Source organism: Nerophis ophidion, linkage group LG08, assembly GCF_033978795.1.
Source record: "Nerophis ophidion isolate RoL-2023_Sa linkage group LG08, RoL_Noph_v1.0, whole genome shotgun sequence".
In the NCBI taxonomy this organism is placed as follows: domain Eukaryota; kingdom Metazoa; phylum Chordata; class Actinopteri; order Syngnathiformes; family Syngnathidae; genus Nerophis; species Nerophis ophidion.
In genome coordinates this window covers 14,941,987-14,955,275 of record NC_084618.1, presented here as the reverse complement: position 1 = coordinate 14,955,275, position 13,289 = coordinate 14,941,987, and the positions used below count along the sequence as shown (strand labels likewise).

Genomic DNA, 13,289 nt, shown 5'->3' with positions numbered 1-13,289 from the left:
AGTTTTTTGATTTGGTTTTCAGGTTCCAAAATTTTACTGTAATATTGCAGTTTTTGTATTTACAGTTAAATTTTTAAAAAATCTGACAATAAAATTCTGGCCACAGAGCTGCAAGTTTTTTGTTTTTTTTTCAGGTGCCAAAATTTTACTGTAAAGTAGCATTTTTTTTTATTTACAGTTACGTTTTTTTTTATTTTACAGTAAGATTCTGGAAACAGAGCTGCCAGTTTTTTGTTTTTTAGGTGCCAAAATTTTCCTGTAAAATTGCATTTTTTTTAATTTACCGTAAAAAAAACAAAGGTACATTTTACAGTAAAATTCTGGCCACTGAGCTGCAAGTTTTTTTTGTTTTTCAGGTGCCAAGATTTTACTGTAAAATTGCAGTTTTTGTATTTACAGTTAAAACATGTTTTTAATTTTACAGTAAAATTCTGGCAACAAAGCTGCCAGTTTTTTTGTTTTTCAGGTGCCAACATTTTACTGTAAAATTGCAGTTTTATTAATTTACAGTAAAAAAAAACAAATTTACATTTTACAGTAAAATTCTGGCAATTTAGCTGCTTTTTTAAGTATTAAAAACAACAGTACTGTTCTTCCATTTACAGTAATATACACTACATTTTGAGGTGAAAGTATTGCAACTTACCATATTTTTTTTACATTGAGGTTTTTTAAAACAATCTACTAATAAAATGCATAAAAAAATTGTGTAATAATAGTATTTAGTGCTAAAAGCGTCCCTCTGGGGCCAAATATAACTGCCATGTGGCCCTGAGTGAAAAGTTAGTGTGAGGACACGTCAAATCCAAATCCTGTCTGCTTAGACCAGGTCAAGTCCAGTCAGATGAGGTCAGGCCAGGTGAGGTCAGTTAATACCTGCTGCTGTGCCATACCACCGACTCTGTGGTGTGTGCGTGGCAGGCTTGTGCGTCGGGATCGCGCGACTTCCGAGAGAAGCAGTGCGGCGACTTCGACAGCTTGCCTTTCCGTGGGAAGTACTACAACTGGAAGCCTTACACCGGCGGTGAGACTCTTTCCAACGCTTCTCCATTCCACACCTTTCCACCTTTGTGTGCCAATTGAAGTGTTGTGTCGCAGGCGGCGTCAAAGCGTGCGCCCTCAACTGCCTGGCCGAGGGCTACAACTTCTACACCGAGCGCACCCCGGCCGTCGTGGACGGCACCCGCTGTCAGGCCGACTCTCTGGACATATGCATCAACGGCGAGTGTAAGGTGAGCGCACCACACGGGTGTGGCCTTCTAGTAGCTTCCCGTTGTCCAGGGTCTTTTACAAAATGGTAACCCGAACCGTCCTTGCTTTTCAATACAACGCAAAGCTTGCCACCTCCCCCCGGCGTGCTAAGCCACAGGTGTCAAACTCAAGGCCCGGGGGCCAGTTCTGGCCCGCTTCGTCATTTTATGTGGATCGCGAAAGCCTGGGAAAAATGGGTTTCAAATGAATACTTTTTATTTTTTAAGATTTTTTACAAAATAAACACTAAATTTTTACTTAATTTTTTGGTAAATAAATACTAAATTATTTCTTTCAATTTTGACAGAAAAAAAATGCATATTTTAAACTTTACTCAGTCGAGAAATGTTGAAGTAGTAACATGTTGAAACTGGAAATGGTATAAAGGAATTCCTGGAGTTTCGGGGAAAAGTGGGAATTTTTTTGAAAATGGTAAAAAACTTGAATATTCGGAGTGAGTTGAAATGGTCGGTGTTGAAATTTTTCAAATCGGTCGAGAAATGTTGAAGTAGTAACATGTTGAATCGGGAAATGGTATTACTGAATTCCCGGGGTTTCAGGAAAAGAATAGTCTGAATGAGTTGAAATGGTAAGTGTTGGAATTTTTCAAATCGGTCTAGAAGAAATGTTGAAGTAATAACATGTTGAATCGGGAAATAGTATTACAGAATTCCTGGAGTTTCGGGAGAAGTGGGAATTTTTTTGAAAATGGTAAACAACTTGAACAGTCTGAGTTGAAATGGTAGGTGTTGGAATTTTTCAAATCGGTCGAGAAATGTTGAAGTAGTAACATGTTGAATCGGGAAATAGTATTACAGAATTCCTGGAGTTTCGGGAAAAGTGGGAATTTTTTTGAAAATGGTATAAAACTTGAATAGTCTGAATGAGTAGAAATGGTAAGTGTTGGAATTTTTGAAATCGGTCTAGAAGAAATGTTGAAGTAGTAACATGTTGAATCGGTAAATGGTATTAAGGAATTCCTGGAGTTTCGGGAAAAGCGGGAATTTTTTAAAAAATGTTAAAAAACTTGAATAGTCTGAATGAGTAGAATAGGTAGGTGTTGGAATTTTTCAAATCGGTCGAGAAATGTTGAAGTAGTAACATGTTGAATCGGGAAATGGTATTACAGAATTCCTGGAGTTTTGGGAAAAGTGGGAATTTTTTTGAAAATGGTAAAAAAAAACTTGAATAGTCTGAATGAGTTGAAATGGTAAGTGTTGGAATTTTTCAAATCGGTCTAGAAGAAATGTTGAAGTAGTAACATGTTGAATCGGGAAATGGTATTACAGAATTACTGGAGTTTCGGGAAAAGTGGGAATTTTTTTGAAAATGGTAAAAAAAACTTGAATAGTCTGAATGAGTTGAAATGGTCGGTGTTGGAATTTTTCAAATCGGTCGAGAAATGTTGAAGTAGTAACTTGTTGAATCGGGAAATGTTATTACGGAATTCCTGGAGTTTCGGGAAAAGCAGGAATTTTTTGGAAAATGGTAAAAAACTTGAATAGTCTGAATGAGTTGAAATGGTAATTGTTGGAATTTTTCAAATCGGTCTGGAAGAAATGTTGAAGTAGTAACATGTTGAATCGGGAAATGGTATTACAGAATTACTGGAGTTTCGGGAAAAGTGGGAATTTTTTTGAAAATGGTAAAAAAACTTGAATAGTCTGAATGAATTGAAATGGTAAGTGTTGGAAATTTTCAAATTGGTTTAGAAGAAATGTTTAAGTAGTAACATGTTGAATCGGGAAATGGTATTACAGAATTCCTGGAGTTTCGGGAAAAGTGGGAATTTTTTTGAAAATGGTAAAAAAACTTGAATAGTCTGAGTTAAAATGGTCGGTTGTTGGAATTTTTCAAATCGGTCGAGAAATGTTGAAGTAGTAACATGTTGAATCGGGAAATGGTATTACAGAATTCCTGGAGTTTCGGGGAAAAGTGGGAATTTTTTTGAAAATGGTAAAAAAACTTGAATAGTCTGAATGAGTTGAAATGGTAAGTGTTGGAATTTTTCAAATCGGTCGAGAAATGTTGAAGTAGTAACATGTTGAATCGGGAAATGGTATTACAGAATTCCTGGAGTTTTGTGGAAAAGTGGGAATTTTTTTGAAAATGGTAAAAAACTTGAATAGTCTGAATGAATTGAAATGGTAAGTGTTGGAATTTTTCAAATCAGTCTAGAAGAAATGTTGAAGTAGTAACATGTTGAATTGGGAAATGGTATTACGGAATTCCTGGAGTTTCGGGAAAAGCAAGAATTTTTTGGAAAATGGTAAAAAACTTGAATAGTCTGAATGAGTTGAAATGTTTGGTGTTGGAATTTTTCAAATCGGTCTAAAAGAAATGTTGAAGTAGTAACATGTTGAATCGGGAAATGGTATTAAGGAATTCCTGGAGTTTCTGGAAAAGCGGGATTTTTTTTGAAAATGTTAAAAAACTTGAATAGTCTGAATGAGTTGAAATTTTTGGTGTTGGAATTTTTCAAATCGGTCGAGAAATGTCGAAGTAGTAACATGTTGAATCGGGAAATGGTATTACAGAATTCCTGGAGTTTCGGGGAAAAGTGGGAATTTTTTTGAAAATGGGAAAAAACTTGAATAGTCTGAATGAGTTGAAATGGTAAGTGTTGGAATTTTTCAAATTGGTTTGGAATAAATGTTGAAGTAGTAACATGTTGAATCGGGAAATGGTATTACGTAATTCCTGGAGTTGCGGGAAAAGCAGGAATTTTTTTGAAAATGGTAAAAAACTTGAATAGTCTGAATGAGTAGAAATGGTCGGTGTTGGAATTTTCCAAATCTGTCGAGAAATGTTGAAGTAGTAACATGTTGAATCGGGAAATGGTATTACGGAATTCCTGGAGTTTCGGGAAAAGCGGGAATTTTTTTGAAAATAGTAAAAAACTTGAATAGTCTGAATGAGTAGAAATGGTCAGTGTTGGAATTTTTCAAATCGGTCGAGAAATGTTGAAGTAGTAACATGTTGAATCAGGAAATGGTATTACGTAATTCCTGGAGTTTCAGGGAAAAGTGGGAATTTTTTTGAAAATGGTAAAAAACTTGAATAGTCTGAATGAGTTGAAATGTTTGGTGTTGGAATTTTTCAAATCGGTCTAAAAGAAATGTTGAAGTAGTAACATGTTGAATCGGGAAATGGTATTACGTAATTCCTGGAGTTTTGGGAAAAGTGGGAATTTTTTTGAAAATGGTAAAAAACTTGAATAGTCTGATTGAGTTGAAATGTTTGGTGTTGGAATTTTTCAAATCGGTCTAAAAGAAATGTTGAAATAGTAACATGTTGAATCGGGAAATGGTATTAAGGAATTCCTGGAGTTTCGGGAAAAGTGGGAATTTTTTGGAAAATGGTTAACAAAAAACTTGAATAGTCTGAATGAGTTGAAATGGTTGGTGTTGGAATTTTTCAAAAAGAAGGGTTTTGAAGCCTTTTTTAAAAGCATCCACAGTCTGTGGTGCGCTCAGGTGGTCAGGGAGAGCATTCCACAGACTGGGAGCGGCGGAGCAGAAAACCCGGGCCCCCGTTGTTCGGAGCTTTGTCCACGGAGGTTGGAGGAGGTTGGTCTGTCCGGAAAGGAGGTGTCGTGTGGAGGATTTGGGAGTGAGCGGTTCTTTGAGGTAGAGAGGGGCATTTCCATGGAAGCACTGGTGAGTTAGTAAGGAGACTTTGTATTCAATCCTGAGTGGGACAGGATTTTAATGAATATGGACCTTATCTATATTGGTATTGGCTTGAAAATAAAATACACCGTGTATGATTTGTTTTTAGTGTCAACTTTACAAAAAAGCTTTCTTTTTTGTTACAACTTTTGTGTTTTTAGTGACCGAATGTCCCTTTGGGACAGAGGACCCTATTGTGTTTCTAAGGTTTTATTATTATTATACCACCGCCTCTTTGAGCTGTAATTTGATCCTCTTAACATGCTTCAAAACTCACCAAATTTAACACACATCAGGACTTCCGAAAATTGCCATCTAATCAAAAAACCAAAACTCAAAATTGCGCTCTAGCGCCCCCTAGGAAAAAACACAGACAAAACTGCTTCTAACTTCCGATAGGAATGTCGGAGAGATATGAAACAAAAACATCTATGTAGGTCTGACTTAGACCTACATTTCATACACTGACCTCTTTTAGCAAAAATCAACAGGAAGTTGGCAAAAACCCCTTTAAAACAAAAGTTTCCTAAAAAATGTCATTTTTGCCTCTTTGAGCTGTAATTTGACCCCTTAAAATGCTTCAAAACTCACCAAACTGGACACACACATCAGGACTGGTGAAAATTGCAATATAATAAAATAAAAAAAAAAATTACAACTCAAAACTCAAAATTGCGCTCTAGCGCCCCCTGGGAATAAAACACTGACAAAACTGCTCTTGGGAAGAAAACACAGACAAAACTGCTTGTAACTTCCGGTAGGAATGTCAGAGAGACATGAAACAATAAACCTCAATGTAGGTCTCACTTAGACCTACATTTCAATAATTGACATCTTTCAGCAAAAGTCAACAGGAAGTTGGCAATTACCCCTCCAAAACAAAAGTTTGGTAAAAACCCGTCACCTTTTTTCAAACATTATCTTCTCTGAGCGCGTTTGTTGTGTCGGCTTCCAACTCGCACAGGAAAGAGGTTGAACCCTTTTGATTAAAAGTTGCGCAAAGAGTTTTTGTAACTGCTCCGGTTTTGATTTTACAAGCGCGCTGTTGCTGCTGCGCTGCTGCCCTCTCAAGATGGCCGCTTAAAAGCAGGAAGCACCAGTGTGACCACACAATGCAGAGAAGGTAGGTACTGTGTGGGTAAAGATATGTTGACTGGGTGAAAGAAAGAAGCACCAGTGTGACCCCAGGATGCAGGGAAGGTAGGTAATGTGCAGGTAAAGATATGTTGAATGGGTAAAGGCAGGAAACACCAGCAAAAGTCGGTCCCGTCCATCGCTACTTGCAGCTTTAATTTTGGTAGTTTTCCAATGTGCGGCGGGTCTTTAAACGTTCGCTGTGGGCCGTAAATGTCCCTGGGGCTGCGGTTTGGACACCCCTGCTGTCCAACGTGGCATCAGGACACTTTCTTTGCTGTCATTTGTAATATGTTCACACCGCGGGAGTCGGATGTCCAATTTGAATTTTTGTTGCCGTGACCCGGATCAGGAAGTATGTGTAGACGTTACTGTTAGCACGCTAATGTTTTCTGAGTGAACCAACCAGAGTGAACGTGACTGTCAAATGTCATTCTTTCAGCACGTGGGGTGTGACAACGTCCTGGCGTCCGACGCCAAGGAGGACCGCTGCCGGGTGTGCGGTGGTGACGGCAGCACCTGCGAGGCCACCGAGGGCTTCTTCAACGACTCTCTGCCTCGAGGAGGTGAAGTGCCTTTTTTATTTATATAGCACTTTTCTCTAGTGACTCAAAGCGCTTTACATGGTAAATACCCATTATCTAAGTTACATTTAAACCAAGGGCACAACGGCAGTGGCTGTGACGGTGGAAGTGGGGATCGAACCTGGAACTCTCACAGTTGCTGGCCGGGCCGCTCTACCAACTGAGCCACACCGTCCCAATATATGGTTTATACTCCACTTTACATCAAGCGTGCGCCTACAAATTAATAAAATAGTATTCTAATAAATATATAACATAATAAAATAATATTTTAACAAACATACAACAATTAGATAATATTCAAATAAACATATAACATAATAAAATAATATTCTAATAAATATATAACACAATAAAGTAATATTCTAATAAATATATGACACAATAAAACAATATTCTAATAAATATATAGCATTATAAAATAATATTCTAACAAATATATTACACAATAAAATAATATTCTAATAAATATATAACAATAAAATAATATTCTGATAAATATATAACATAATAAAATTATATTCTAATAAATATAACATAATAAAATAATATTCAAATATATAACATATTAAAATAATATTCTAATAATATATAACATAATTAAATAATATTCTAATAAATATATAACAGTGAAATAATATTTTAATAAATATAACAATAAAATAATATTCTAATAAATATATAAAATAATAAAATAACATTCTAACAAATATATAACACAATAAAATACTATTCTAATACATAACACAATAAAATAATATTCTAATATATAACATAATAAAATAATATTCAAATTATATCTAAGATATTAAAATAATATTCTAATAAATATATACCATAAAATAATATTCTAATAAATATATAACACAATAAAACAATATTCTAATAAATATATAACACAAAATAATATTCTAATAAATATTTAGCATAATAAAATAATATTCTAATAAATATATAACACAATAAAATAATATCCTAATAAATATATAACGCAATAAAATAATATTCTAATAAATATATAACGCAATAAAATAATATTCAAATAAATAACATAATACAATAATATTCTAATAATATATAACATAATTACATAATATTCTAAAAAATATATATCACAATAAATTAATATTCTAATAAATACATAACACAATGAAATAATATTCCAATATATAACATAATAAAATAATATTCTAATAGATATATACCATAAAATAATACTATGATAAATATATAACACAATAAACTAATTATCTAATAGATATATACCATAAAATAATATTCTAATAAATATATAACAATAAGATAATATTCTAATAAATATATAAAATAGTAAAATAATATTCAAATAAATATATAATACAATAAAATAATATTCTAATACATAACATAATAAAATAATATTCTAAAAATATATAACATAATAAAATAATATTCTAATAAATATACACCATAAAATAGTATTAAAATAAATATATAACAATAAAATAATATTGTAATAAATATATAACACAATAAAATAATATTCTAATAAATATATAACATAATAAAATTATACTACCAAAATATTTTTATCTATTTGTAAAGAAGTAGCCATTTATAGGGCAAGGCCCAATATGGGACCATGAGCCATAAACTGGGGGGTCGACAAAATGATTGATGCAATAAATAGTACAAATAGCAGATCATATTTTTAATCCTTGGGAGATGTTCTCTGCTGTAGTGGGTCCATGGTCACAAGAAGTTTGAAAACCGCCGACTTAAACAAATGGAAACTCACGACAAGGCAATAAAATAAATTCTAAAAATAACACATGTAAAAAACATCAATTTGGAAACACGTACAACAGTTACTACTAATTTTAAGTATTCATATTTTCAATAAAAATTAAGTATCCAACAAAGCAGGGGTGTCAAAAAAATGTAATCAAAGGGTCCATTTTGTCCTGTAACAAGGCTAATAAAAAAACTTGTGTTATTATCAGTAATCATCAACATTTCAACCTTTTGGCCTTACATTGTGCCGTTTTGCGTTGGCGTTCCTATTTAGGAACACTAAGGTAAGGTAGGACCGGTCCAGGGTCAATCAATCAATCAATCAATGTTTACTTATATAGCCCTAAATCACTAGTGTCTCAAAGGGCTGCACAAAGAGGGTCTAAAAATACAGAGCGTGTCCTCCATTCCAACCTTCTTTTTGACATTTTCCACGACTTGAAAGTAACAGCAGGTCTCTGGCAGGCTACATGGAGGTGGTCCACATCCCCAAAGGTTCCGTCCACATCGAGGTCCGAGAGGTCACCGTCTCCAAGAATTACATCGGTGAGTCGGAATACTTTTGTAACACAGCGCCGGATGTGCCAAGGGCGCCGTGTCGGAGTCGTAAACACGTGGACGGGAGTCCGGGAGCAAGCCAGCCAGCCGGCGTCTGGACGCCGCTGGATGTTTTTTTACACGTGTGTTGTGCTTGGAGACGCAGCTTTGTTTTGACGACCAGGCAGGACGGCGTTCACCAGATTAGTCGGGGCTTTCACCTGAAGGCTCCCGAGTTAGACGCCAGTATGTGTGTCCGCACGTGAGCGTAGTTCCAGGCCCGTGACATCACGCTCTCGTGATTGTCTCCACCTGCTGCTCCTTCTCAGCCTCTCATTTCCCCCCGTCTCCTCTTTTTGTCTCTGATGGCGCAGCTCTGAAATCCGAAGGGGACGATTATTACATCAACGGCGCTTGGACCATCGACTGGCCGAGGAAGTTTGACGTCGCCGGCACCGCCTTCCACTACAGGAGGCCCTCGGACGAGCCCGAGTACTTGGAGGCTCTCGGGGCCACCACAGAGAACCTGGTTGTCATGGTAACGCAACACTTTCTTTGCTGTCATTTCAAAAAAAGATCACACCGCGGGGTAGGAAGTCCAATTTGGATTTTTGGTGCCGTGACCCGGATGAGAGTTACTTTCAGCGTGTTCTAAAGGCCAGCCAGTAGGGATGTATATACGTTACGATTTTATCGCTATTCCTTCTTGATCGGTACTCTAATCAGTACTGTATGTGATCACAATGCGGAGTAGGATGTCCAATTGGGGTTTTTGGTGCCGTGACCCGGAGGAGATGGAGGTTTAGGGGGGGTGAGTGGAACGGAGGCCAGCCAGTGGGGATGTATGTCGTTAGGATTTTATCGATACCAATATTGATATTCCTTCTCGATGCCGGTCGGTATTCATCGTTACTCTAATCGGTACGGAATATAATTTGTGTAATTAAAGATATTGAAAAAAATATTTTTATAAGCGCAAATGGTTGACCATGGTAACAACACTTTCTGTGCTCTAATTTCGATTCCGATCACACTGCAGGGTAGAATGTCAATTTGGATATTTGGTGCTGTGACCCGGCTGAGAGTTAGGTTCAGTGTGTCCTGGTTGTCAGCCTGTAGTGATATACAGTATTTCCTTGAATTGCCGCCGGGTATATAGTATGAGCCTGCCTAGAATTACTGCCGGGTCAAACTCGTTTCGCAAAATAATTAGCGCATGCTTAGCATTACCGCCGGCTCAGGATTAACTCGTTTCGCAAAATATTATTTTTATTAGTGCATGTCTAGAATTTCTGCTGGGTCGAACTTGTCACGTCACGAGTGACACTTCACCTATCATCATTTTCAAAATGTAGGAGGCTGATTTCAATCATTGTAAATCGCATAAAGGGAAGAAGATTAAGAGCTATTCAGTAGGATTTAAGGTCCAAGCTATTGAATATGCTAAAAAGAACAGTAAGCAGCTATGTTTTATTAATATACCGTAGCTGCGTGTGTCAAATATGAGTCATTAAATGACTCCTGCCTCCTGGTGGTAGAGGGCGCCAGTGATCCTTCTTGCGACTACTCGGCTGCAGAAGAAGTGACAACAAGCAGCAAAAGTGAGTAGCGATCATTTATTTTTTCCTCTTGCTTGCACTTTTAACATGGACAATTACATATCTAAAATAAAACAGTTTTCTAAACTGGACTTTCAATCGAAGCAGGAGGTAATAAAAGAAGATCTCCATCGAGACAGAGAGACTTTTAAAACTGAAGAAAGATAAGGAAGACTTTTATAAACAAGTTTTTGATCAGAAGGAGCTGCGCATGGTCTTCATTTATAAGTAAAAGTAAGAACATGATAAAGTTTTTTTTTTTTATTAAATGTGCTTTTCATGATGGTATTTTTACATCACACTCAAATTTATAAGCGCTGGCCTAAATTTACCGCATGCCTTTGGCAAGCGCCAGAGTGAGAAGAGGTTTTAAATGAATTAGCGCCCCGGCGGCAATTCAAGGAAATATGGTATATCGTTAGGATTTTATCGATACCAATATTGATATTCTTTCTCAATCTGTACTCTAATTAGTACTATATGTGATACAGTCACACTGCGGGGTAGGATGTCCAATTGGGATTTTTGGTGCCGTGACCCGGATGAGAGTGAGGTTTAGGGGGTGAGTTGAACAGAGGCCTGCCAGGATTTTATCTATACCAATATTGATATTCCTACTTGATGCCGGTACTCATCGGTACTCTAATCGGAACTGAATATAATTTGTGTTATTAAAAATGTTTAAAATATTCTACAGGTTTAGCACAATAGGTTGTGTACCAGCAACATGGTAACACAACACTTTCTTTGATGTCATTTGGAATACGATCACACTGCAGAGTAGGACGTCAAATTGGGATTTTTGGTGCCGTGACCCGGACGAGGAAGTATGTTTACCCACTACTAAGCGAACATTTTTTTGCTAGCAATTTAGCTCATTTTATAGGTTTAAACCTAAAACATCTTGGATTTTCATGCTTTGCGCCATCTTATAAGTATGCTACCTGTTCCCTTGCTAATGTTAGCATAATAACATGCTAATTAGAAATGAAATTTTTTTTTCACATAACTATTGTTTTGGGGGCATTCATAGCACAGATTGCCGGCCCATCAAAATCTCTGTGGGATATTTTATTTAATTTGTTGCTGTTTTGGAAGTTTGAAAAGGAAGTGAACATATGTGTTGGAAGTTATTCCTAATCCTTTTCAGACATGTTAGTTGTGTTCGAAATACTTTGTTTTTGTCGATTTGTCTCTTCTTCTTTGTCATTAAATAAATATTTCCAATAGCAATAAAGATGTAGTGGAGTATCTTTGCTAATTGGACGTCCGCCCTGGCAGATCCTCCTCCAGGAACAGAACCAAGGCATCCGCTACAAGTTCAATGTTCCCATCCAGCGTACGGGCAGTGGCGACAACGAGGTGGGCTTCTCCTGGTTCCACCTGCCCTGGTCCCAGTGCTCTGCCACATGTGCCGGAGGTAAGACCGCCTCGGCATCTCGGAAGCCTCAAAGCACAGGCGTATATATACATATATATATGTATGTATATATGTATATATGGACTGTATGTATGTATATATATATATATATGCATGTACATGTATATATATTGGTATGTATATACTCTACCTACATATACATATGTATGTACCTGTATATATTTGTATATATATATATTTATATATGTATGTACATGTATATATATTTTTGTATATATGTATGTACATGTATATACTGTATATTTGTATGTATATATGTTTGCATTAATGTTTATATGTGTATATGTATGAAAGTATATATATGTGTGTATATATATACAGTGGGGCAAAAAAGTATTTAGTCAGCCAGCGATTGTGCAAGTTCTCCCACTTAAAATGATGACAGAGGTCTGTAATTTTCATCATAGGTACACTTCAACTGTGAGAGACAGAATGTGGAAAAACAATCCAGGAATTCACATTGTAGGAATTTTAAATAATTTATTTGTAAATGATGGTGGAAAATAAGTATTTGGTCAACCATTCAAAGGAAACAGAGTTGATGGAAGGAGGTTTTGGCTCCAAATCTCACGATACATGGCCCTTCATTCTTTCCTTAACACGGATCAATCGTCCTGTCCCCTTAGCAGAAAAACAGCCTCAAAGAATGATGTTTCCACCCCCATGCTTCACAGTAGGTATGGTGTTCTTGGGATGCAACTCAGTATTCTTCTTCCTCCAAACACGACGAGTTGAGTTTTTACCAAAATGGATACATGGATGATACAGCAGAGGATTGGGAGAATGTCATGTGGTCATTTATATATATATATATATATATATATATATATATATATATATATATATATATATATATATATATCAATGTGGCCCTCAATGAAAAGGACTTTGACAGCCCTGTTTTTAAAAGTTTCTGCCAGGTTGTTTTTTACATTTTTATTTGACTGTTTATCCCAAATATTACGTGAATGCGGAGCTGGTTTTTGTGAACGAGCTCCACGCCGACTCCAACAAACGTCAAAAGAGTCAACCGCAGCCCAACGCCAGCCGCCGCCTCAAGAATGAAGGAAAGCAAACCTTTTAGGTTGTCGCGTAACCGGAGCTCTTCCACAACCCTCCGAGGATGTGAGGGATTTCCGAGCGCCAAGTTGAAGTGTGCACTCGGGAAGGGGATCCACTTGGAGAAGATCCCCACTCCGCTTCCAGATCTGCTTACCAGAGTCACGTGTTAGCGGCTGTGGTGGAACGCCACCTGCCAAAGGAGCAGGAATGTGCCGTGATGTAACAAACCCCTCTTTCT

The 13,289-nt window shown here is 36.5% G+C and overlaps 1 protein-coding gene across 3 annotated transcripts in view; it reads left to right on the top strand.

Moving 5' to 3' along the window:
- The window catches only part of adamts6 (ADAM metallopeptidase with thrombospondin type 1 motif, 6), a 108,194-nt gene that overhangs the window by 73,645 nt on the left and 21,260 nt on the right, over nt 1-13,289 (top strand). For all 3 annotated transcript variants that reach the window (XM_061907799.1, XM_061907797.1, XM_061907798.1), the window contains exons 15-20: nt 922-1,024; nt 1,099-1,232; nt 6,499-6,622; nt 8,879-8,959; nt 9,325-9,488; nt 11,830-11,968. In XM_061907799.1, the coding sequence (XP_061763783.1) occupies nt 922-1,024; nt 1,099-1,232; nt 6,499-6,622; nt 8,879-8,959; nt 9,325-9,488; nt 11,830-11,968 (745 nt within the window). The remainder of the gene's footprint in view (nt 1-921; nt 1,025-1,098; nt 1,233-6,498; nt 6,623-8,878; nt 8,960-9,324; nt 9,489-11,829; nt 11,969-13,289) is intronic.